General features: G+C 34.9%; 1 protein-coding gene across 1 annotated transcript in view; it reads left to right on the top strand.

The window, feature by feature from the left end:
• Positions 1 to 25,035, top strand: part of MRPS35 (mitochondrial ribosomal protein S35) — a 54,266-nt gene that overhangs the window by 27,941 nt on the left and 1,290 nt on the right. Inside the window, exons 6-7 of the mRNA XM_037847921.1 lie at positions 5,165 to 5,274; positions 6,872 to 6,941. Coding sequence (XP_037703849.1) covers positions 5,165 to 5,274; positions 6,872 to 6,941 — 180 coding nt within the window. The remainder of the gene's footprint in view (positions 1 to 5,164; positions 5,275 to 6,871; positions 6,942 to 25,035) is intronic.

The raw sequence follows: 25,035 nt of genomic DNA, 5'->3' as shown, positions 1-25,035 counted from the left end.
AACATGCAAAAATCAGTAGTATTTCTATACACTAGTAATGAACAATCTGAAGAGGAAATTGAAAAATGCATTTACAATAGCAACTAAAGAATCAAATATCTAGGAATAAGTTTAATGAGGATGTAAAGGACTAGTACATGAAAAACAACAAAACATTGCTGAAAGAAATCAAAGAGCACCATTCATTTAGGACATTGCCTGTTCAGGGACTGGAACACTAAATATTATTAAGATGTCAAAACAATCTACAGATTCAACACAATCGTAGTGAAAATTCGAATAGCCTTCTTTGCAGAAATGGAAAAGCCAATCATCAAATTTATGTGGATGGTATGGGACCCCAGATAGCCAAAAGCATCTTGAAAAGACGAATGAAGTTGGAGGGCACACACTTCACAGTTTTAAAACTTACTCCAAAGCTACAGTCATCAAAACAGCATGGTGCTGACAAAAGGATAGATATATAGACCAATGAAATTGAATTGAGAGTTCAGAAATAAACTCTCACATCTATGGCCAATTAAATTTTGGCAGGGGTACCAAGTACACTCAGTTGGAAAGAATAGTCTCTTCAACAGATGGTACTGGGAAAACTGGATGTCTATATGCAGAAGAATGAAGATGGACCCGTACCTCACACCATTAAAAAAAAAAAAAAAAGGTACTAAAAAATGGACCAAAGACATAAATTTAAGAACCAAAAGTATAAAACTCCTAGAAGAAAACGTAGGGATGTTCTTCAGGATGTTATATTAAGCAATGGTTTCTTAGACATGACACCAAAAGCACAGGCAACAAAAGAAAAACATAGATAAATGAGACCTCATCAAAATTTAAAACTTTTGTGCACCAAAGGACTTTATCATGAAAGTAAAATAACAACTGCAGTGGGAGAAGATATTTGGAAATCACCTATCCGATAAGGGTTTAAAAACCAGAATATGTGAAGAAATCCTGCAGCTCAACAACAAAGTCAACCCAATTAAATAATGGGCAAAAGACTTGATTAGACATTTCTCCAAAGAAGACCTATCTATGGCCAATAAACACATGAAAAGATGCTCGACATCATTAGCCATCAGGGAAATACATATCAAAACCACAATAATATATCACTTCACACCTATTAGAATGGCTACTATTAAAAAAAATGAAAATAACGTGTTAGAGAGGATGTCAAAAAATAGGGACACTCATATTTTTGTTGGTGGGGAATATAAAATGGTGGAGGCATTGTGGATAACAGTTTGGTGGTTCCTCAAAAAGTTAAGTACTACCATAAGACTGGACAACCTCACTTCTAGAAATAGTCTCAAAATGATTGAAAGCCAGGTCTCAAACAGATATTTACACACCAGTGTTCATAGTGGCATCATCCACAGTAGCCAAAAGAAGGAAGCAACCCAAATGTTCTTCAACAGATGACTGGATAAATCAAATGTGGTCTCTACATAGAATGGAATATTACTTAGTCATAACAAAGAGTGACGTTCTGGTGCATGTGAGAACATGGGTGAATCTTGAAGATGTCATGTTGAGTAAAATAGGCCAGACACAATAGAACAAATATCATATGATTTTGCTAATATGTGATAATTAGAACAAGCAAATTCGTAGTCAGAAACTAAAATGCAGGTTACCATGGGTTGGGTGGAGGTAGGGAATGGGAAGTTAATGCTTCATTGTACAGGGATTTTGTTTGGGGTTATGGAAAAGTTTGGTAATGCATGGTGGTGAAAGTTGCACAACATTGCGAATGTAATTAAACCCACTGAGTTATATATTTGAAACATGGTTAAAAGGGCAAATTTTAGGTTGTATATATGCTGGTAGAATAAAAAATTTGTAAAAATCATAGGCCTGTACAACATCAATAACAAAGCACACGAAAGCAAATTGTTAATAATAGGGGAAACATGTTTGTGTGACGGGGGTATATGAGAGCTCTGTATGATTTTTCTTTAAACCTACAACTTCTCTAATAATTAAAAAAAAAAATTTCCACCATGCTGACATCATTCCACAGATATAAAATGCCTATAGATGTACCTTGTACATTCTTAAAAACTTAATAAATTTGATCTTGTTTTCATAATAATGATAATAAAACCACCAACAGTTGGTTGAGCTCTATATTTTGTGCTTCAGATCTCTGAATTCAGAATCAGGGTACCTAGATTTTAATTAATGTCCTTTTTTCTGAGCCTTACTCTTCAGTACTAGAATAGATTATAATTGAAGTTCCTACTGGTTCTAAGATTTGTGTATTTTATTTCAAAATAAAAAGAAAACAGAACACCTCATTTGTTTATTTGAAGTATTCCACCAGCTATTGCTTCATGTAATGTGCTACTCTCCCCTTCTGGTCTCCTTTCTGTGTCTTGTGCCACCATGTGATAATTTCATAGTTCTCTAGTATCCCTTCCACCTGACTCATGTCTGCTCTTCTGGACCCTTTTCACTCTGCCCTCTGACTGTTGGAGTTCAGTGGTGGTGTCCTAGACGGTCTCAGGTAGTTAAAGAGTAAAGTAAGTAAAACAGTTGGACTAAAGTATGTGCATTCTGGTATGATTAAAGTGATATTGTGAAGGTAATCAAATATTATAAAAAAATATTTGGAGATTTTTACATTTTTAAATCCAGAGAAAAAACGTGGTATCGTATTTCTCTTAATCATAAAAGTAGTTCAGAATTAAAAGCAACTTATGTTTGTAGAGGACTTTACTTTCAAAAGTGTTCTTTAATATATAATCTTATTTGTGACAAAAAGGTCCTCATTTTACAAATGAGGAAACAGAGTCTCAGACAGGTAAAAGGATTTGTTTAAGGTCACGTAGCTGATAAGTGGCAAATCTAGAAACCAAACCCAGCTCCTGTCACGTGTAATACCAGAGTTCTTTTATTAACTGCACTATACTGCATATAAAGAAAATATTTCATGTATTTAGACATTTCTCAATTTATATAGTTCTTTTCATGTTAAAATATAGACATTTGAAGATAAGCCCACAGAACCAGGACTCTTATATTTGAAATGTTGATATGGTTTGGGGGGTAATGTTAATAGTACAATTTTTTTGGTTTGTTTTTGTTTTTATTAGCAAAGTTTTAGGTTTACAGAAAAATCATGCATAAAATTCCGGGTTCCTGTATACCGCCAATAGTACAATATTGATTCTTTGATATAGGAACTTGTAAAAGTAAAACCTGAGGATTCTTTTGAATTTTGGAAAAAGTATGACAATGAATGATATTGAAGTTCAAAGTTAGAGTGCACATTAACCTACAATTTTGCAGTGCCTCTGAGTGCTAGCAGGTGGCGTGGGTGCACCACACAGCTGTTTTTGAAATATTTATAAGTTAATGGCAAAAACTGTTTTCTGAACATCAAAATGTTAATGTGAACATGAGTTTTAAAGCGGTTATTACAGTAATGATTTAAATTGCTGCCACTGTTTTTTTTAACCACTTCTTTCATAAAAAGCTAGAACACTTCAAGTTTCCTAAATAGTAAATTTTTAACTTGGTTTTAAAATTTATTGTTAAACACTATTATTTTATTAAAGGGAATTTTCAGAGGAAAAATCACTACATTCTTACTGTTGAATATAAAAAATATTCATTTTTTCTGGGTACTGTGTTTCTGTATGCATGCATATATTTGCGTAATTATAACATGGTGTAGGTACCTTTTATGATTTACTTATAAGTAATTCTCCATATTGTTAGTAATCAAAGTTATTACTCAGTAGCTTATTTTATCCACCAAGCTGATATGCTAGTGTTAATTTATATTCTTTCCAGAGATCTATGGTAATTCATAGTCAGCAACATTTGAGCATTCTACTGAATAGATATTTAGTGGTTAATATTCTCATTCCTTAAGTTCTTTTTAAGACTATATGTGTATTTACTTATTTTCTGTTTTTTCTAGTTCATGTGAAAAATGTATATACTTTAAATAAAAACCACTGTATCCCACCTTTTTTTTTCATTTATGTATTTATTTATTCAGCAAATGTTTGTTGTATGTTTTTTAAGTGCTAGGCCATTGCAAAGAACAAGCAGGCATCATTCCTGCCCCTAATGGTTTGCAGTCTGGTTGAGGAAATGGAAAAGTAAATTGACTAATTGTTATACTGTTGTGAAGGATTTTCAGGGTAATTGATGCTAGCGAGAACTGGGTGGATTTCAAAACCTATTTAGCATTTTTTCCTCTTCAGTTCTTATTCTTAATGATATCCATGGAAGAATAATTGTGTTTACCTTACTTAACTGTATTCCAGTGTCTTAATATTTTCCTGTGCCTAAATTGTTCATCTCTAGGTAAATTTTTAGCCCATGCCATAATTCCCTGCATAGTAAAAAGTTGGTTCATTTAATACAGCATTTCCAAAGTATGTCTTAAGGAAAACTGATTCCATGTATTGTCCCTTGAAAAGTAGAGTATGAGATCAAATAAATTTGGAAATCATTGTATTCTACCTCTACATCTTGAAATCTTAGAATGATTGCTAGCGTATTATCTGCTCTCAGAAATCCTGCTGTAAAGATCTCAGCTTAACGCAACATTTCCTAAATGTATTTGATGGAAATGGCCTTTTTAAAAATATAATTCTTCCCATCCTATGGGGCTGGTATTAATATTTTGAGAAATGTTGAGCTGAATTATTTCAATTTTTTTTATCCTTCCCTGATTCTTTATCCAGCCTTCCATGAGGTATATCTAGCCTTTAAAAATAATTTGTCTTAAACTAGTTGTAATGATAGAGTCTGATAGTTAGATGGTAAGAATTTCTTAAATCTTTATGTTGTATACATTTATGTCTATATTTCAGCTTTATTAACTTTGAGTTGAATTCTATTAGTGCTATTCATAAACACCATAATTTCATTTAAGAGACATGATGCCCTGAACATTTCAAAGAACTCCAAACAGTAGGCTTCCCTTCCCCCTCCTTTTTTCCGTGAGTAAGATCAGGCCAGCGTGTGTAGCAAAGATTACCTTTTGGTTGGCTTAATCTTTTTATTTTTTATTTTTATTTTTTTTGGGGGGGCTTAATATTAATATAAATAACATTGCTACTGTTTTGTTTTGTTTTGTTTTTCAGTAAAGTGTATCAAATAAGTTTTTTCAAATTTGTTTTTTTCTTGTATTTTTAAGGTCAAACTTTCCAGTCTGAATTTAGATGATCATGCAAAGAAGAAACTTATTAAACTTGTAGGAGAGCGATACTGCAAGACCACAGATGTGCTTACCATCAAAACAGATAGGTAAAGAAAGAAAAGTTAAGAATGGTCCCATGTGTGACTTTATAGCTCTGCAATCTCCTGGCAGTCCTTTCACAGAATTTACATTGATGGTAGGGATAGTCTTTCCTTAGATCAACTTATTAGGTCAGGGAAGTTGCATAATTCATGTTTTAATGCCATCTTCACACTAGCCTGCTGCTGCTGTAATCTTTATATAGAGAGGCTTGCCTACATAAGTTGTTATTGTTATTTTTAATCTTGATTTTAATATATCCATGTATATAAAACTCAGGGAAGATGTTAGAAGACAATAGAAATATGATTTGCTAGTGATTAATGCTGAAACAGTTTTCTACAAAGTTAAAGGTATATAAAAATCTTAGAGTTCAAAATCAAAAATTTTAAATTATATATGTGGAAATTGGATTTATCAAGGCATGTGCACTTTTGTAAATAGGTAGAATTTCTTATAAGCAGTATTAAATTTATCTTATATGAAATTTTAAATCAGGTCATTTTTGTTTAGGACAAAGAAAGGTGGTTAGTATGCTTTTACTAAATGGTTAATTTATTTCTAGAAGTATTCTTTGATTTTCTATATTATGTCAAAATATCATAGAGCTGGCTTCAGAAGAGGAGCAAGCAGGCAGATTATTTGTCTCCTCTCTCCTCCCCCCTCTCCCTCCCCCCCTACTCTCCCTCCCCCCTCCTAGATGGGAGTGTCAATATCAATTAGGTTTTATATCATGGTTCTTAAGTGATGGGAAGAAGATAACATACAGAGATGGCAACAATGTGGAGATGAAAAAAGTTTGTGGGGGAAAACAGATTTTGAAATGTATTAGGAATATTTTCTTTTACTGTCATTAGAAAATGTAAGATAATGTTAGTTTGTGCAAATTTAAAAATACCTTTAAAATGTTATCCTTTGAAATTCTATGAGGATCAGATAATGTTGCCTTTTTAAAAGTTTACAAATATCAATGCATGTATATGTTTTACGGTAACAATTTTTAAGAGTAGAGGACTATTAAGCAAAAGCTTTAATGTAGTACCAGAGTACAGTTAAAGTCGTTTATCATAGATGGTTTTATTTATACAAAGAAATTGTATGCAGTTGTTTCCTTTTCATTATTATTTTGTTAATCTAAAAGTTTAACATGCCATCTTACTATGTAGAAGTTTGACCTGATATTAGGTTACTAATTTCATTTTAAATGCAATAGCACAGTATAGCATTGTATAGTGTGGTTCATTTTTTCAAAGAAACAGTTTCAGGCAAATCAAGATTAACATTCATTATCCATCTGTCTCTCTTTTAAAAATGGTGCTTCAGTGGTCCAGATAGCACAAAGAGCACCTGGATTGGACACAATCAAATTAAAAATTGTATAAAGCTGTTACAAGGTTCAAATAAATATTAGTGATGAAAGCAAAGAAGTGCTCTAAATAGAGATTTAAATAAACCAGTTTTCAGTATCCTCAAATAATGAACTACATAGACTTTTCTTATTCCAAGAATTGAATTTTGCCATATTTATTATGTTACTTATTTTGCAAATTATTCTGTATGCTGAGTTTTCAGAATTTTGACTTCTGCCCTTTCTCTCTTTTAAAGATGTCCTTTAAAGAGACAGAATTATGATTATGCAATGTATCTACTGACTGTTTTATACCATGAATCTTGGGTAAGTGATTGTGTGTGAATGTTTAATAATTTTGTCAATATAATTTAGATTTTGTTAATCTTTTACAACAGTCTGTGGCAAGTCTTTAATTGAATGTTTTATGAACCACTAAATAAGCTAAACATGTATGAGCTGTCAGAGGTAGCTTCTACTGACAGAGAAGGTGAGGATCTTGAAACAGATAATGGAGTCCATCTCAGAACTTTACAGAAATCAGGTGACTAAAATATCTTTACAATTCAGATTTCTTGGCTAGAAGTTATCAGTTATGGAAAAGTAATTATCTATATCATTTGAGAATTTATAATTCATTCTGTTAATGCAAATAAACTGCAGAATAAAGCTCCAAGACTTTGTAGTACTTTGCATTTTAAATGTTAATTAAAATTTCTGGTTAACACATCACCTTTAGTGTGAATATTTGAATGTTACACATTAGGGGCAATTAAGGGCAACTAAATTGTTTAAATAGTATTAAAAATAATCTTGTGTCTGAATTTATTGAGTTTTAGTAAACAAAGACATTCTTATAAAGAAGATTTTACTATGCTTGTACATCAGCTCATCCAATTTAAAGTTGATGACTAATATGTTCAGGAAATTCAAAGTTTTAAAAATTATTTTTAAAAAGTAAAATAGTTTTACATATTGCATACTATTTTTTTTATTTTTTGATAGCATGCCCAGCACAGACAGGCGACTCAATAGCATTTCATATGAGAAACATTTGAAGGAATGGAGATGACTACAGAAGGAGTCAGAGGGCTCTCTTGTATGAAAGGACTTATATGAAAGCAGGATTAGATTTGTTTTTTATGACCATTAGAGTACAACAAAGTAGAAGCAATAGTGAGAGATGTCAGTTCACTGAGTAAGAACTCTCTAATGGAACCATTCAAAGATGGAGTGAGCTACTTGATACATAGAAAATGCTCTATCCACTGGCCGTTTAGTGGGGATATGGTAAGAAGGTAGTTGCATTAGATGGTCTTTAAAACCCTTCCATCCCTGAAGGATTGCAATTCTGTGAACACATGTAGCCATTGTCTAAAATGCTTACAGTATTTCACTGATATTAACATTTCATTATGTAACACAAGCAGGAAGAATGCGAAGTTGAAGGAAAACAAAACTTTGTTGGAAGGTTAGTAACAAACAAAGGAGTTCTCTTCTTTTGAGGTAAACTCAGTGTCATAAATCATCTGGATTTTCTCTTTCCTGGCTTCAAGAGCAGCATCATAATAGCAGTTAATCTCTCTTTGCTGTCAGTTGATTTTAAAAATGCCTTTGACTTAAGGTCATTAAATTTCCTTTTGAACCAGTGACATGGCTGAATTAACTGGAATTCTTGGGCTGTTTAAAGAGTTAACACCAAACAATAAGGCCAACCAGTTTTGAGTATCTTATTTTGCCAGCAGCCTGTAAAATGAATTTGCCCCAAAGAAAATGACAGGCATAAATAAATTCAGTGAAAGTTGACTTACTGAATTCTTTCTGTGGTTCCATGACATAGAATCCAAACAAGTCTGTATTCTGGATTCATGCAAGCAGCTTTTGATCTTAATGTTAATTACTTTGACGCCAGAATAAGTAGCCACATACAACTGTCCTGAACAGATATAATTAAAGAATTCCTATATTAAACTTGGCTCTTGATCCTTTCTAAACAAGTACCATCAGTGAAGAAGCTTTAAGAGAAGGCAGATGAGCCACGAAATTTTGCAGAGTGGCTAGAACAGAATTTTTGTTGAATTGAAATTCTTTTTTCCTTCACCAGCATGGAATTCATACTTGAAATTGATGTTACCACCTGGTATTTAATCAGATATTTGGAGTGCCATTTTATAATCCATTGCTTTATTTTTTGTAGAATGGCTTCACAGTATTTAATACCCAAGTAGTGCTCCCCTCAGCTTTTTAACCTTTCCATGTAGGTTACTTCTAAGTAGTGTTGGGAGAAAAGTTGTTGGTAGTTTTATACAGCAACACAGTTCTGAAACCTCTTTGAGAAAGTATTCATCTAGACTTTAGTGTAGGGAAGGTCCCTGTTTAATGGCATTTAAAACAACTATAAAAGTATCAAAGTAGACCACAAAGCCTAGATCTCAGGCATAACCGCTTCACAGTGCTTCCGGAAATGATTATTTCAGTGCTAGGAGGATGATAAGAGACAGATTTACCCATGGACCAGTTTTCCTTCAGCAATTTAAAGAAGCAAAGGATTGCAGATGTTTGGTTTGATATTTCAGTATTGCATTGTTAGCATAGAAGTGAATTAACTCTTAACCTTTGGAGCCATACAGACTTAGGTTCAGATCCCAGTTCCACTGCTTCCTACCTTTGTGGCCTTGGGTGAAACATTTAACCTCTGCGGCTCAGTTTCTTTTTAAGGGTTTTTGGATGGATCAGGGAGAATTTATGTAAAATGTCTGGTAATTAGAACTACCAAATAGTAGGTTCTCAGTCAATAGTGAGTATTAATATTGTTAATAATTCTAAAATGAAGAAAGATCTATCTTAGAATTTCAAATTTATTTACTCCCAGTTTCCGTATTCTGCTTTCATTTGATAGTTTATATTAGTGAATAAAGTCAGATCTGTACCCTGTCATATTTGTGTTTTTAGAACATTTATCTGACTCACATTCTGACACAACTGATAATAACAAAACTTCTTAAACTTTAGCTTTTGTTATATGGTATTCTTTCATCTAAAATACAGACATTGGGTTAAGAAAAAAGCATTTGCTTTAGAAAATAGCTCTGAAATCAAATTCCAAAGGTTCATGGATTATTTTGATATTCAATTACTAATATTTGCATTTTTAAAATTTGAATTATTTGACTGTCTTATTTGGATTCATGATAATCTTATTGCCAGTCAAAAATATATCTAGCTTTGTAATGAAGTTGTTCTGAAAGTCACATAATAAAATTTTCTAAGTTGGATAATTTTACGCTCACTAAAAGATTTCATTTTTAAAAGAAAACTGTTTGCAAATTTCTCTTATAAAAATGGAGAATTCTTTTGCCAAGCCGTAATCACCATTTAATCTATCTAAACTTTGGGTTTATTGTGATTGTTTGTGCACGTGCACACACACACACACATTGCCAGGTTATATTAGAAAAACGTTTGAACAATATTTATTGTGTTTACTCTTTCTTGCATTCAGCAACTGTTTAGCTCTTGCATATGAGGTATGGTGTTAGGCATTGGTAGAAATATCAAAAAGAACAAGCCTCTGCCCTTCCGTATATAAAGGCCTTAGGTATCCGTATTTCTGGAAGGAAACCAATGGTTATAATATCATCTGTTGAGCTAGATAATGGATGTAGGAGCATAGTACTTTGGGAGTCACAGAGAAAGATTAATTCTTCCTGTAAGCATCACAGAAGTGGTAACTGGTGGAAGATGAATAGGAGTTTGCAGTAGAGAAGTAGGTAAAGGACTTTCTAGGCCTCATGGATTTAGATAGCAGGCAGAAGTTTGGTGTTGCCATGGTAGAGGACAAACAGGGTAGAGGTAGGAGATGACACTTGAAAAATATGTCAAAGTCAGCATGCTGTATAGCATATTTACAGAGTGTAGATTTGTACCCAAAAGGCAGTGTTGAACTGATACAGCATTTTATTAGTTGTTTCAAAGGGCACTGCTTTCCCTGTTTTAATATTTATTAAAGACTCAAATGTCAGTTGTGTTTTAAAAATGTCAAGTGTTTATTGATGGCCTCTTATTTGTGTAGTGTTATTGAGTATGGAGGCTAATACAGAAGGGGAAAACATAGTCTCTTCCATTGAGGAACAAACTAGTGCAAGTGAGTCGGTTATTAATAAATATTACCAATGTTGTAAGGGTCATGTAATTTCCTGTTTGATTTTTTTTTTTCTTCTCTACTTGTTTATCTTTCAAGGCTTTAATAATACCCACTATGAACCTGTTATTCTTTGCCTAACCCCTACTTTGCATAGAAAGCAAATTATACTGTCCTACTTTATTTTCTACGTTCATCACCAGGGCACTTGACTATAGAAAGCTGTCTTAGTCACTAGTTTTTTTGTTATATCTTTTTAACTAATTTAAAAATCTTTATTAGCAGGAATCTTACTTTTTTTTTAATTTTTGTACTTCATATTATTATAACTCGCTGCTAGTTAACAGCACTAAAGATTTAATAACAGCTGTTGAAACATTGCCCATTCTTTTGGATTTCCATAAATAGACTTGAAGTAGAATGTTTTCAACTCTACATATATTCAAAAGCAAAAAAACAAATCAACAAGTAAACTCCCTTTTCAGTAATGTAAAAATTTAGCAGACTTGTTAGATGTCAGCAATAATTAGCTTACTGAGCTAGATTAATAATCTATTAATAAAATTATTAATAATCAGCAACCACAAAATTGTGCCCAATTGTTAAGAAATATCTTTGCAACAGTTTGAGACAATTTTCATAGATGTATGATTTGTATTATGTCAGTCAAATTTTTTTTCTTGCCTGGTCTTAAAAATACCTCTTTGGCAGCCAACTCAATGGGAAAAAATTTTTGGAAACCATGTATCTGACAAAAGACTGGTATCTTGCGTATATAAAGAAATCCTACAACTCAATGACAGTAGTACAGACACCCCAATTATAAAATGGGCAAAAGATATGAAAGGACAGTTCTCTGAAGAGGAAATACAAATGGCCAAGAAACACATGAAAAAATGTTCAGCTTCACTAGCTATTAGAGAGATGCAAATTAAGACCACAATGAGATACCATTTCACACCAATTAGAATGGCTGCCATTAAACAAACAGGAAACTACAAATGCTGGAGGGGATGTGGAGAAATTGGAACTCTGATTCATTGTTGGTGGGACTGTATAATGGTTCAGCCCTCTGGAAGTCAGTCCTGGCAGTTTCCTTAGAAAACTAGATAAAGAGTTACCATTCGATCCAGCGATTGCACTTCTCGGTATATACCCGGAAGATCGGAAAGCAGTGACACGAACAGATATCTGCACGCCAATGTTCATAGCAGCATTATTCACAATTGCCAAGAGATGGAAACAACCGAACTGTCCTTCAACAGATGAGTGGATAAATAAAATGTGGTATATACACACGATGGAATACTACGTGGCAGTAAGAAGGAACGGTCTCGTGAAACATATGACAACATGGATGAACCTTGAAGACGTAATGCTGAGCGAAATAAGCCAGGCACAAAAAGAGAAATATTATATGCTACCACTAATGTGAACTTTGAAAAATGTAAAACAAATGGTTTATAATGTAGAATGTAGGGGAACTAGCGATAGAGAGCAATTAAGGAAGGGGGAACAATAATCCAATAAGACAGATAAGCTATTGTGGGGTAAATTTAACGTTCTGGGAATGCCCAGGAATGACTATGGTCTGTTAATTTCTGATGGGTATAGTAGGAACAAGTTCACAGAAATGTTGCTATATTTGGTTACTTTCTTGGGGTAGGGTAGGAACATGTTGGAAGTAAAGTAGTTATTTTAGGTTAGTTGTCTTTTTCTTACTCCCTTGTTATGGTCTCTTTGAAATGTTCTTTTATTGTATGTTTTTTTAATTTTTTTTTTAGTTTTTTTTATTTTTTATACAGTTGATTTAAAAAAAAAAAGTTTAAAAAAAAACAAAAACAAGGAAAAAGATATGCAGAGCCCCCTTGAGGAGCTGGTGGAGAATGCAGGGGTATTGGCCTGCCCCACCACAGTGGTTGCTAACATGCTCACAGACATAGGGGAATGGTGGTTTGATGGGTTGAGCCTTCTACCACAGGATTTGCCCTTGGGAAGACTGTTGCTACAAAGGAGAGGCTAGGCCTCCCTATAATTGTGCCTAAGAGCCTCCTCCCGAATGCCTCTTTGTTGCTCAAATGTGGCCGTCTTTCTCTACCTAAGCCAACTTGGCAGGTGAAATCACTGCCTTCCCCCCTACCTGGGATCAGGCACCCAGGGGAGTGAATCTCCCTGGCAATGTGGAATATGATTCCTGGGGGGAATGTAGACCCGGCATTGTGGGATGGAGAACATCTCCTTGACCAAAAGGGGAAAATGAAAGGAAATGAAATAAGCTTCAGGGGCAGAGAAATTCCAGAAGGAGCTGAGAGGTCACTCTGGTTGGCACTCTTACACACAATATAGACAACCCTTTTTAGGTTCTGATGAATTGGGGTAGCTGGTGGTAGATACCTGAAACTATCAAACTACAACCCAGAACCCATGAATCTTGAAGACGATTGTATAAAAAATGTAGCTTATGAGGGGTGACAATGGGATTGGGAAAGCCATAAGGACCACACTCCCCTTTGTCTAGTTTATGGATGGATGAGTAGAAAAATGGGGGGAAGGAAACAAACAAACAAACAGACAAAGGTACCCAGTGTTCTTTCTTACTTTAATTGCTCTTTTTCACTTTAATTATTATTCTTGTTATTTTTGTGTGTATGTTAATGAAGGTGTCAGGGATTGATATTGGTGATGAATGTATAACTATGTAATGGTACTGTGAACAATTGAATGTACGAGTTGTTTTGTATGACTGTGTGGTATGTGAATATATCTCAATAAAATGAATATTAAAAAAATACCTCTTTATTGCATGTCCCTTCCAAGTCATAAAAACAAAATTATTTGACAATAGATTGTATACTTGACATTGTTATACTTTCATGACTCAACCCAATTTTATTTTATTTTTATTTATCAACAAATATGTAAGCATATGTGTTTATGTATGTGTAGGTATATATATTTTATACACAATACTTATATGTGTATACCTTATATATACTTATAGTCACAGACTTTTGTTCTCTATCCTTTCAAGCTGAAGTCCAATTTGCTAAATTTTCAAGAGGCTTTTCCACTTCAATATATAAAAAAAATATGTTCACAGCTGTGCATGATAAAATTGGTAGTTCGATTAAGTAATCTTGTTTCACGAGTCAAATTTCTTTTTATTTTGTTACACATTTTTTTCAAATATTAAAGAAAACTGATCTAATTCTGTATTACTTTGGAAGTTCTCCACAAGTGTTTGCTTCTGTGAGTTTATTTTATACAAATTCTTTATTAGGCAATGTTAATATGATCTATATTCTAGAAGAGTATTTACTACCAACAGGAAGTATCTCTTTAACTTGAAGTATATTTTTATTTCACTCTTGATGCATAACCAGTTTTTTAAATGAAGTTTTCTTGAGATATATTCACACACCATATAATTCCTCCAAAGTAAATAATCAGTGGCTCACAGTATCATCATATGGTTGTGCATTCATCACCACAATCAACTTTAGAACATTTTCATTACTCCAAAATAAAGAAAAAATAAAAAAAATAAAAAAGAACACCCAAAACATCCCATACTCCTTATCCCCCCCCTATTATTTATCTGTTTTTGTCTTTATTTTATTACTCATCTGCCCATACACTGGCAAAGGGAGTGACAGTCACAAGGTTTTCACAATCACACAGTTATAAACGATAAAAGCTATATAGCTATATAGTCATTACCAAGAATCAAGGCTACTAGATTACAGTTCAACAGATTCAGGTATTTCCTTGTAGTTATTCTAATACACTAAAAACTAAAAGGAATATCTATATAATGCATAAGAATAACCTCCAGATTGGCCTCTCAACTCTATTTGAAACCTCTTTACCACTGAAACTTTATTGTGTTTCATTTCTTTTCCCCCTTTTGGTCAAGAAGGCTTTCTCAATCCCATGATGCCAGGGTGTCATATCCCATTTTGCCAGGGAGACCTACACCCCTGGGAGTCATGTCCCATGTAGAGGGGAGGGTAGTGAGTTTCTTTGCAGAGTTTGGCTTAGAGAGAGAGGGCCACATCTGAGCAACAAAAGAGGTTCTCTAGAGGTGACTCTGAGGCATAATTATAAGTAGGCTTAGCTTCTCCTTTGCAGGAATAAGTTTCATAAGGGCAAGCCCCAATATCAAGGGCCTGACTTATTAAATTGGGTGTTCCTAATGCTTGCGAGAATATCAGGAATTCCCCAAGTGTGGAAATTTAATATTTCCACATTTTCCCCAGTCCTTCAAGGGGACTTTGATGCATAGCCTATTAATATTGCAGTGTTTGTTAAAAACAAACAAAAAAAAAGCAACTAAATAAACTTATATTGATTGTATTCCCATGAGGGGTCCAAGCATTCATGTTAGACCAGTGACAGTGAAGAGTGACAACATGCTACCTTTCATTCTATTCCAGAAAATAACACCTCTGGCCTTTGTTCTAAATACGGACCTGTGCCATTGCTTGGAGAGCACACTGTGTTTCTGACTCTGAATTTTGTTTTTAACCTCTGCTATTTCAGATGATCAACTTGGATTAACAAAAAGGATGCCAAAAATGAGGGGGTAAGGAGCTGGGAGTGGGAGATTGTTCCCTTTTCTAAAAATGCTTTGAAATAGTATCTTTTATGGGAAAAAGCATTTATTGTGGCCACCCATTTTAAATTAGTACAAACTATGGAGACCAGGAATAAAAAAATTATCTATTATAACTTCTTCATTTTATACATGGAGAAATTAAAGCTTAGAGGAGAGGGCAAGTACTTGCCCAAGGTCACAGAGTTTTTTAGTAGGAGAACTCAGACCTGAACTACAGCTTCAAAAGTGTCATATTCTTTTTTACAAAATCATATTATTTACTTTTGTTCAACTTTGACTTCCATTATAAAATATCGTGGAATAAAAAAAGAGAAATGAAATCAAACCTGGAACTTCATTTTAAACTTAACTGTTGACTAATTGAAAATTCAGATACCTCCATAATTTTCAGATGGGGATTGCATCAGACTCACCTGTGAAGCTTGTTAAAAACCCAGCTGCCTGGACCTTACTGAATCAGAATTTCTAGCTGTGCGACCCAAGCATATGTATTTTTAAAGGTTCCGCACATGATTCTGATGCTGACCCCTGAATGGTGAATGATTTCCTCCCATTCTTTGAGTGTTTTATTAAGAAAACTGATTAGAATGTTAGCATGTCTCTTTTAAGACAGTTTTTCTACATCTCTCTAGCATCAGAGCGGCAAGACTATGGAAGGGGTTGTCCTACTTAAACAGGAGTTTAGATTTGATGTGGATAATAAGCAGTTGTTCTGGATTCTTGAGCCCAATGATGATGCAGTGAAGGTGAAACTTCTCACATCTCTTTGCCTTCAGGCAAGACCTTTTTTTCTTTTGATGCTCAAAAGAAAAGGTATTTAAAGATCTTTAAGAAAAGCTGTTCTTTTTTTCCCATGCTGTGCTCAAGCCATGAACCTGAGGATACTGTTTCCTCCCCTTTCCCTCTCTCCTGATATCCAATAACTAACCAAGTCTTTTCAGTTTTAGGTTTTTAATATCCCTTAAAACTATCTCCTCCTCTTCATCCCTACCTCTGTTGCCCTATTTTAGGTCTACATCATCTTTTACCTGAACAGCTGTAATAGCTTCCTAATTGATTTCCCTGTTTCCTCCACCTTCTATGTTGCTGTTAGAGTAATTGTTCTAAGAGGCAAGTCTGTTAGTATCATATTCCATCATGAAATCCTTCAGTGGGTCTCCATTACTTAGGATAAAGTCTGAACTCCTTATCATGTCATAGCAACTTGCCACTTCATTACTCAAAAAATACAGGTTATGTACCCCCCCCCATACATCAGCCACAGTGAGCATACTGAGTAGTGTCATAACTTTGCATGTGCTCTTCTCTTTGCTTATAATCTTTTTTCAAATTGATCAGCCTTACAGATTCATGTAAATCCTTTAATACCCCTCAAATGTAACTTCTTTTAAGATGTTTCCTGTCCATCCTTTTTTTTTCTCTCTCTCTCTCCCTTAGCTAACCTCTCTCTCCCTCCAGTTAGCATTCCATTTTTTACTTTTATTGTAATTGCCTGTAAACTGTCTAATCTCTGAGATCACTGAGGCAAGGACTATGTGTATTTGTGTCCAGTAAATGCTTTTAAAATTGATCTGAATTGAATTTACTTCCGTGGCATATTCAGGTCAAAGTTTAGCTTTGGTAGCTGAAAAAATTGGCACTAATGTTCTTGCACTTTTTATCCATAATAGACATTTGCTCTTTCCTGTTTTTAATGATTTTCAAATAAATTTTTTTTTCTTAATGGTTAAGTTGTTTTCTCTCATATAGCACAATGCCTTACTTGTATCATGAGACGTGGAATATTACCATGATTCATATCCTAGGCAAAGGGAGTTGTAAATAAGATGGTGGGAGGTGCCACATGTGTGTTTAGTGGAACAGATATTTCTTGCCTTCTAAATACAATTGACCATTGCATTAATTAGCTATTCTATGTTTTCTTTGTAGGGAATTTATACTTACAAGGAAAAATGACAATAGGTTCAAAGTAATGTTCTTTTGCTCTTTTGGTACTCTTTTTGCTATGTCTCTGTGTTCCTTGGAACATTTTGTTCTACCACTAATAAGCAGTGTGATTTAGGGCAAGTTATTTAATTGCTCCAGGTCTTGATTTCCTTGACTGTAAACAGAGATGATAATAGTACTACCTTGTGGGGTTTTTTTGAGAGTTAAATGAGTTAATATATATATAAAGTGCTTAGAAGAGTACCTGGAATGGAGTTAATATTCTAATAGCTGTTCAGCCTCATCCTGTAACATGAATCCACATACATCTAATCATCATTGATTCCATAAATCTCCACTGTCTTTAAAATTGAGTTTTTTGGCTTTTTTGTTGTCATTTACCTGGCATTTTCTGATTGTAGCTGGAACAGAGACATGCCACACCCTCCCATATCCTGTTTGAAAGTGGAAGTTATAATATGAAATTAAAAGATAATTTTGGGAGTTTTTTTTTCCTCCAAGGGGTTTATATCTATACCTCTGCAATGATGTGACATATTTCATAGAAAATATTATAGCCGTGATATTAATGATGAAGACTAGAAGATGTTTTGAATTAGCCTTTTGTTATATCATTTACAGACCACACCTCTGCCAGTTAGCTCTGTCTTCACTGACAAGCGCTATTTGTGTCAGTGCTTTTATCAGCACTCATCTTTGAAAATTTATACAGTAATGACTAGAAAGGATTTCCCTCAAATGGTAAATATCGTTATAATAACCAGCTTTTATTATCTTGCTTGAAAAACTGAGAAATTTTTACGATGTTTAAGATATTGTAAAGATCTTTTCTTACATTTAACATGGGATTTGAGAAAATTACATGTGTTTTTTAATCCTAGCAGTCGTCTAGTGTAAAGTACTGAGACATCATCTTTGTAAGAGGTGCATGTTATCTGTCTCTTTGGTGTGTCCTTGTTTTCTAGTCTAAATTTGCTTAGACATAAAAAGCCTGTACCCAAAGGAGACTGTAGGAAAACTGGGAATAAATTAGTTTTAAGAACCAGTGATTAACACAGGAAATTAAACTTAATATGATATATTTATATAGTAGACAAGTAGCAGCAAACATCATGAAAAATAATACCTTTATATCAGTGACAAAGAAATAAAGACTTTGTTTCTATATATTATTTTATCTAAATTTCATAAATGTCAGTCTTGTGATTTTGTGAGCAGGAATAATCTGGTGAAACATTTGGATAGTTGGGTATGTGTTTATGTATACCTTTAAAATTTCAATTTATTGCTTGACAGTGGTAGTGATGGGGTACATGGCATGTACATTTGAAAACATTATCCAAAATGTTTGTAGAAACTCACCCCAATGAACTACTCCCCAAATCCTTGGCACAGATACAAGGATTTTAGAGTTAGACAAACATGCACTTGAATCCTATTCTTCTTTGAAGTTGTCTTATTAATAACAAAAACTTACTTAGTATTTACTATGAGCCAGTTACTCTGCATATGAGGATATCCTTGCTTCCTTTAATCCTCAGAAGAGTCTTCTGGAGCCCATTCTTAAAAGACATGCAAGCTTGAAGAGGAGCTAAGATTGCAGCCCAGAGAGGTGTGGAATTTATTAGTCCCCTGGAAAAACTAATAAACAACCAGGAACAACTAGTAAATAATCTGGAACAACTGCTGGGGGACAACTGTGACTGTCCATACGTCATACACCAACCTGGACAGGGTGGAAGGGCTGAGATCACAGCATAAAATCTGTAAGTAAAAACTGTAGAACTGCACCAGGAGCCCCTTCCCTCCATGGCAGGCTAAGCTGCAAAACCTCGCTGTGGTAGAAAGCAGCAATATCTGAGCAAGCGAATACAACACAGCCCAGCTCTGACTGGGGTTTTAATTAACAAATGTGGACTGCTAAATACAAGCTACAGACATAGACAAGCAGCAAAGTACCCTGAGGTTGCTCCCAGTGGAAAGGAAGTTGGGCTGACAGAGAGGAAAAAAATTAATTAAAAAAAGAAAAAAAATACAGAGACTCTTAGAGACTGACTTTAGAGAGCCAGAAAATACCTGTGCCCCAGGAGGGGGAGCCCAGAAGACCAGGTGCTCTGTCTGATTATGGGCTAAATTGGGGGGCTGTGGACTGGCTCTGAAGGGGGGCTTTCTTTCACTTTTTCTCTCTCTCAACCAAATGGCTCAGTGGAGCCTCAGCCATTTTCAGTTCGCAGCGCTCTGACCCAGACAGGGGTGGAGTTGACAGAGTCAGAGAGACAAAGAAACTATTGAAATGCAGAAGATAGCTCCCTAGGGTGTGTATCTTCCCTAAGAGGAAGGAGGTGGAGCCCAACTAAAGGGCCTGCCCTCCCCTCAGAAATCAGACCCCAGGGCTTGGGGGAAAACAGTCAAAACAGAAACAAACTAAGTTCAGAATTAAAGGGGCCACATCTCTTTGCACCGGTCAGGAGCAACAGCTGACAGGTGCCACCTGCTGGGCAGGTTAGGAAAAGCACAGCAGCTAGAGACCTCACAGGACAGTCTGTCAATTTCTATGACATACCCTCAGGGAAACCTGATTCTGAATACAGCCACCTCCTGAGACCAGAACTTGTTCTGGTCTGGGAAAATCTGATTGGGTAACAGGGGGAGCCAGATGCCTAGACTACAAACTACACTGGGAAGGGTGGAGATATGGCCCAAAGGAACAAACTTACACCTCAATCAAGATACAGTTGAGATACTGTTTCACTTTAATGAAACAGTCAATTAAAGATTTTCAAAGAAATATGCTAAATCAAATCAAAAACCAAATTGATGAGTTCAGGGAAGACATGGCAAAAGAGATGAAGGATATAAAGAAAACACTGGGCAAACGTAAGGTAGAAATCAAAAGTTTGAAAAAACTACTTGCAGAATCTTTGGAAATGAAAGGCACAACATAAGAGATGAAAAACACAATGGAGACATATAACAGCAGACTTCAAGAGGCAGAAGAAAACACTCAGGAACTGGAGAACAAGACACCTGAAATCCTACACACAAAAGAACAGATAGGAAAAAGAATGGAAAAATATGAGCAACATCTCAGGGAATTGAATGACAACATGAAGCGCATGTATGTATGTTCATGGGTGTCCCAGAAGAAGAAGAGAAAGGAAAAAGGGCAGAAGCAACAATAAAGGAAATAATCAATGAAAATTTCCCATCTCTTATGAAAGACATAAAATTACAGATCCAAGAAGTGCAGCATACTCCAAACAGAATAGATCTGAATAGACCTACACCAAGACACTTAGTAATCAGATTATCAAATGTCAAAGACAAAGAGAGAATCCTGAAAGCAGCAAGAGAAAAGTGATCCATCACATACACAGGAAGCTTGATAAGTCTTGGTGCGTATTTCTCACTAGAAACCATGAAGGCAAGAAGGAAGTGGTGTGATATATTTAAGATACTAAAAGAAAAAAACCACGAGCCAGGAATCCTATATCTGGCAAAACTGTCCTTCAAGTATGAGAGAGAGTTTAAAATATTCTCTGACAAACGGACAATGAAAGAGTTTGTGAACAATATACCTGCTCTACAGGAAATACTAAAGGGAGCTCTACAGACAGATAGGAAAAGACAGGAGTGAGAGGTTTGGAACACAGTTTTGGGTGACAGTAGCACAACAATGTAAGTACACTGAACAAAGATGACTGTATGTGTGGGACACCAGAAGGAAAGAGGAAAGATAAAGGCTATGACTGTATAACTCAGTGAAACCTAGAGTGCTTAACAATTGTGATAAAAATATACAAATATGTTTTTACATGGGGAAGAACAAATGAATGTCAACCTTGCCTGGTGTTAAAAATGGGGTGGTATTAGGGAAAAAATACAATCAATGCAAACTAGAGACTATAGTTAACAGAAACCTTGTACTATGTTTCCTTTAATGTAACAAAGGCAATATATCAAAGCTAAATGCCTGTAAGTGGGGGATATAAGGGAGGGGCATGTGACTCTGGGCACTGAGGATGTTGTCTGACTCTTTTATTGTACTTTAGTTTAATTCTATCTTTCCTTTTGCTTTTTAGCTGTCTTTTTTTATCTTTTTCTTTTGTCTCTACCTTCTTTGACTTTTCTTCCTCCTTTGTGGAAGAAATGGAGATGTCCTTATATAGATAGTGGTGATGGTGATGAGTGCATAAATACATGATTATACAGGGAACCATCAATTGTTTACTAAGGATGGAATGTATGGTGGGTGAACAAAACCATCTTAAGAAAAAAATGGAAACAAAAACAAAAAAAAAAGGATGATGATGAAACCTTGAGGGCACTGTATTGAGTGAAATAAGTCAGACACATAAGGACAAATTTTGTATGGTCTCACTGATCTGAACTAATTATAATATGTAAATTCATAGACATGAAATATAAGTTTCCAGGATATAGAATGAGGCTAAAGAATGGGGAGCAACTGCATATTATGAACAGAATGTTTAATTAGGTTGAACTTAAGTGTTGGAAATGGATAGAAGTGACGGTAGCATGTTATTGTGAGAATAACTGACAGTGCTGAATGGTGTGTGAATATAGTGGAAAGGAGAAGCTTAGAGTCACGTATGTCATCAGAAGGAAAGTTGGAGGTTAAAATATGGGAATGTATAAAACAGCGAATCTTGTGGTGGACAATGTCCATGATTAACTGCAAATATTAGAAATCTCTTTCATGAACTAGAACAAATGTATGACACTATAACTAGAAGTTAATAATAGAGTGGTATATAGGGAAAAAAAATATACCTATTGCAAACTATGTACTACAGTTAGTAATATTTTAACATTCTTTCATCAACAGTAACAAATATACTATACCAGTATTATGAGTCAGTAATGAAGGGGGTGAGATTAGGGGTTATGGGAGGGTTTGAGTTTTCTTTTATTTTTATTTCTTTCTGGAATAATGGATGCACAGTTTATGATGATACCGTGAGCAATTGATTGTGCACATTGGATGATTATATGGTATGTGAACACTCAATAAAATTGAATTTAAAAAAAAAAAAAGACATGCAAGCTCAAGGAATTTAAATATCACTGTAGTGAAGAAGCTGAAATTTAAACTGAGATCTAGGAAACACCAAAACCCATGTTAAATAATGTATTATACCCTCTCCCTGTGTGATCTTGAGCAAGTCACAGATCCACAGCCCCTCTACCTGTAATTCTGAAACCCCAAAGAGCTTTGAAAATTGATAGTTTTTCATAATTTACTTGGTGGCAGAATGTGACCTAAATGGATGAGAAGCTACCTATATCCTTTGTTTATCCCATTTTATATGAATATTCTTACACATTGCTGGAAAAAATAGTAATTGTTTGATTAGTGGGTGTTGCCATAGACTCAGAGGTGTTGCAAAATACATGATGAATGCATTACATTAACTTTCTAGAATACAAAGAACCCTGAAACAACACATCTGGTCCCAAGAGATTGTGGCTCTCTATTTAATTTCTGTAATATTTAGTTTTCTTTTCCATGAAGTAGAGATGTTAAAATCTAACCCACTAAGTGTTAATAAGAATTATTAAATATATATATATATATGTGTGTGTGTATATATATATATATGTATGTATTTGTGTATATATATATATATATATATATATATATATATGTATATATATATATATATGTAACTGTTTTTAGTTTCCCGGCTGCTAAAACAAATACCATACAATGGGTCAGCTAAAACAATAGAAATTTATTGGTTCATGGTTTTGAGGCTATGAGTACAAAATTGAGGCCTCAGAAAGGTGATACTTTCTCCCCGAAAAACTGTGGCATTCTTGGGCTGGCTTCCAGCCATCCTTTGACATTGGCTTTTCTGTCATATGGCAATACACATGGCAGTGTCTTCTTCATTCTCTTCAGTTCTCCTTTGACTTCCAGTTTATAGCTGCTTCCCATGCTTTTCCCCTGTGTTGCCGTCTCAGTAAGCGCCACCACCCCTCAACCCCATACTGATTTAGTTGTGCCACATCTTCACTGGAGTAACCTCATCAGGAGGTCCTATTCACAATGGGTTCACACCCACAGGAACAAATTAAGAACATGTTTTTCTGGGGTACATAACTCAAAGCCACCACAGTAAGCATTTGAGTAAGTATTCAGTTAATTGGGATTGTTACTATCATTATCTTAGAATTTATATTCAGCTGTACAGTATTTGCTTCTTAAAGCTGGAATACATAGAAAGCTGGGGGTTTTTTTAGCTTGTAGCTGAAGCCCACCACTGCATTGTATCAGTACAGGATTAGTAAGAAACCATGCCTGTAGTAGTTTCTCTTAACAATGACTGTTCAGAAGAGTAGTGATTTCCTCCTATAAACACACATTATCCTCTTGTGCAGTTTCCTTTTCTTTTCATGTCATTGCACATGTAGAAAATTTTTTGCCGAGATAAGTGAAGGAAAAGGCTGCTTGTGGCTGTTCTTGCAGCTCCAGGCTCACTTTAGCCACTTTGAGGGCCAAGGGAATCAGTGTCCTGGTGCACTGATAAAAATACCTCAGTTTACAGATTGGAATACCAAATGCAAGGTGAAGATAAATGAAATGTTGAAATTTGGGGTGCATTTACTCTGGTTACCTCCTCTGTTTTTCTGTTGAAGCATTTTTATCAAAGCATTTAGGAAAATCCAGATAAACCTAGGAGAAACTTACAATATTTAAACAGCTAAGTCTCTTAATTGCTTGTCTTCTAGCAATCAAGAATGAGATGGAATGACTAGTTTATTTAGTGCTTTAGAATATACTTTGTTGGCCTTTTACATTAAATATCCTTCACTTGTGAGTTAAAATTATAAGAAGAAACTACGGCATTGTCTTGAGACATTTAAAGCATTTCCAAGAGTAGAAAAGGACCAGTGTTTTATTTATTTTAAGGCATTTGCTTTTTTAAGGGGCTGACATCCATCCCCAGATATTACAGTAAAAATCAAGAAGGTTAGGGTAATTTTACCACTTTTTTTTTTTTTTTTTTTTTTAACATACAAAATCTAGATTTTGACTGTTAGGAGTTACATGCAACAGGGTTGTGAGGGAGGGGCACAATAATTTGTTCCACATTACCCACCCACTCTCTTCCCCAAAGACTAAAGCCTCTCTACCAGATAAAAAAAGGAAATATAGTTAATTCTCAACTGGATAAGATATCTATAGAACTTATATTATAGGCAGGCAGGGGTATACGTGCAGGGACAGAATACAGACACTCCACTTTGGGCTCAAGGATTTGGGGATCAGGGAAAATACTCTACATCCTATTGTTTTCTTTTGAAGGAAAAGGCACTTAGTTTGAAGGACTTGAAGGAGGATTTCTTCTCTTGGGGGTGTCTTTGGGGTGAGGGAACCTCTTCCTTGGGCCTCAGTGGTCTGAATGGGGCTTGCTAATTCAGTGGCATCCTCAATGGCCTATTTGTATGGTCAAGCTCCTCTTTACCATTTTAGGGACACAAGTTCAATGCTTTTCATAGGTGCTTCTGCCTTTTTTCATGGGCTCTTGTAGTGGGGATAAGGATGGGAGGGTTGCATGGATTGATACTGTTTGCCTCCTCCTTGGTGCTCACTTAGCTCTAACTAGCCTTGGAGCTCTATGAAAACGGGGGTCTCTTTCAAGGGGATTTTTCAGAGGTAGAATATTACTTTGGGCAGCTTTACAGAT

The sequence above is a fragment of the Choloepus didactylus genome, chromosome 8 (genome assembly GCF_015220235.1).
Source record: "Choloepus didactylus isolate mChoDid1 chromosome 8, mChoDid1.pri, whole genome shotgun sequence".
In the NCBI taxonomy this organism is placed as follows: Eukaryota; Metazoa; Chordata; class Mammalia; order Pilosa; family Megalonychidae; genus Choloepus; species Choloepus didactylus.
This window is presented reverse-complemented; position numbering and strand designations above follow the sequence as displayed.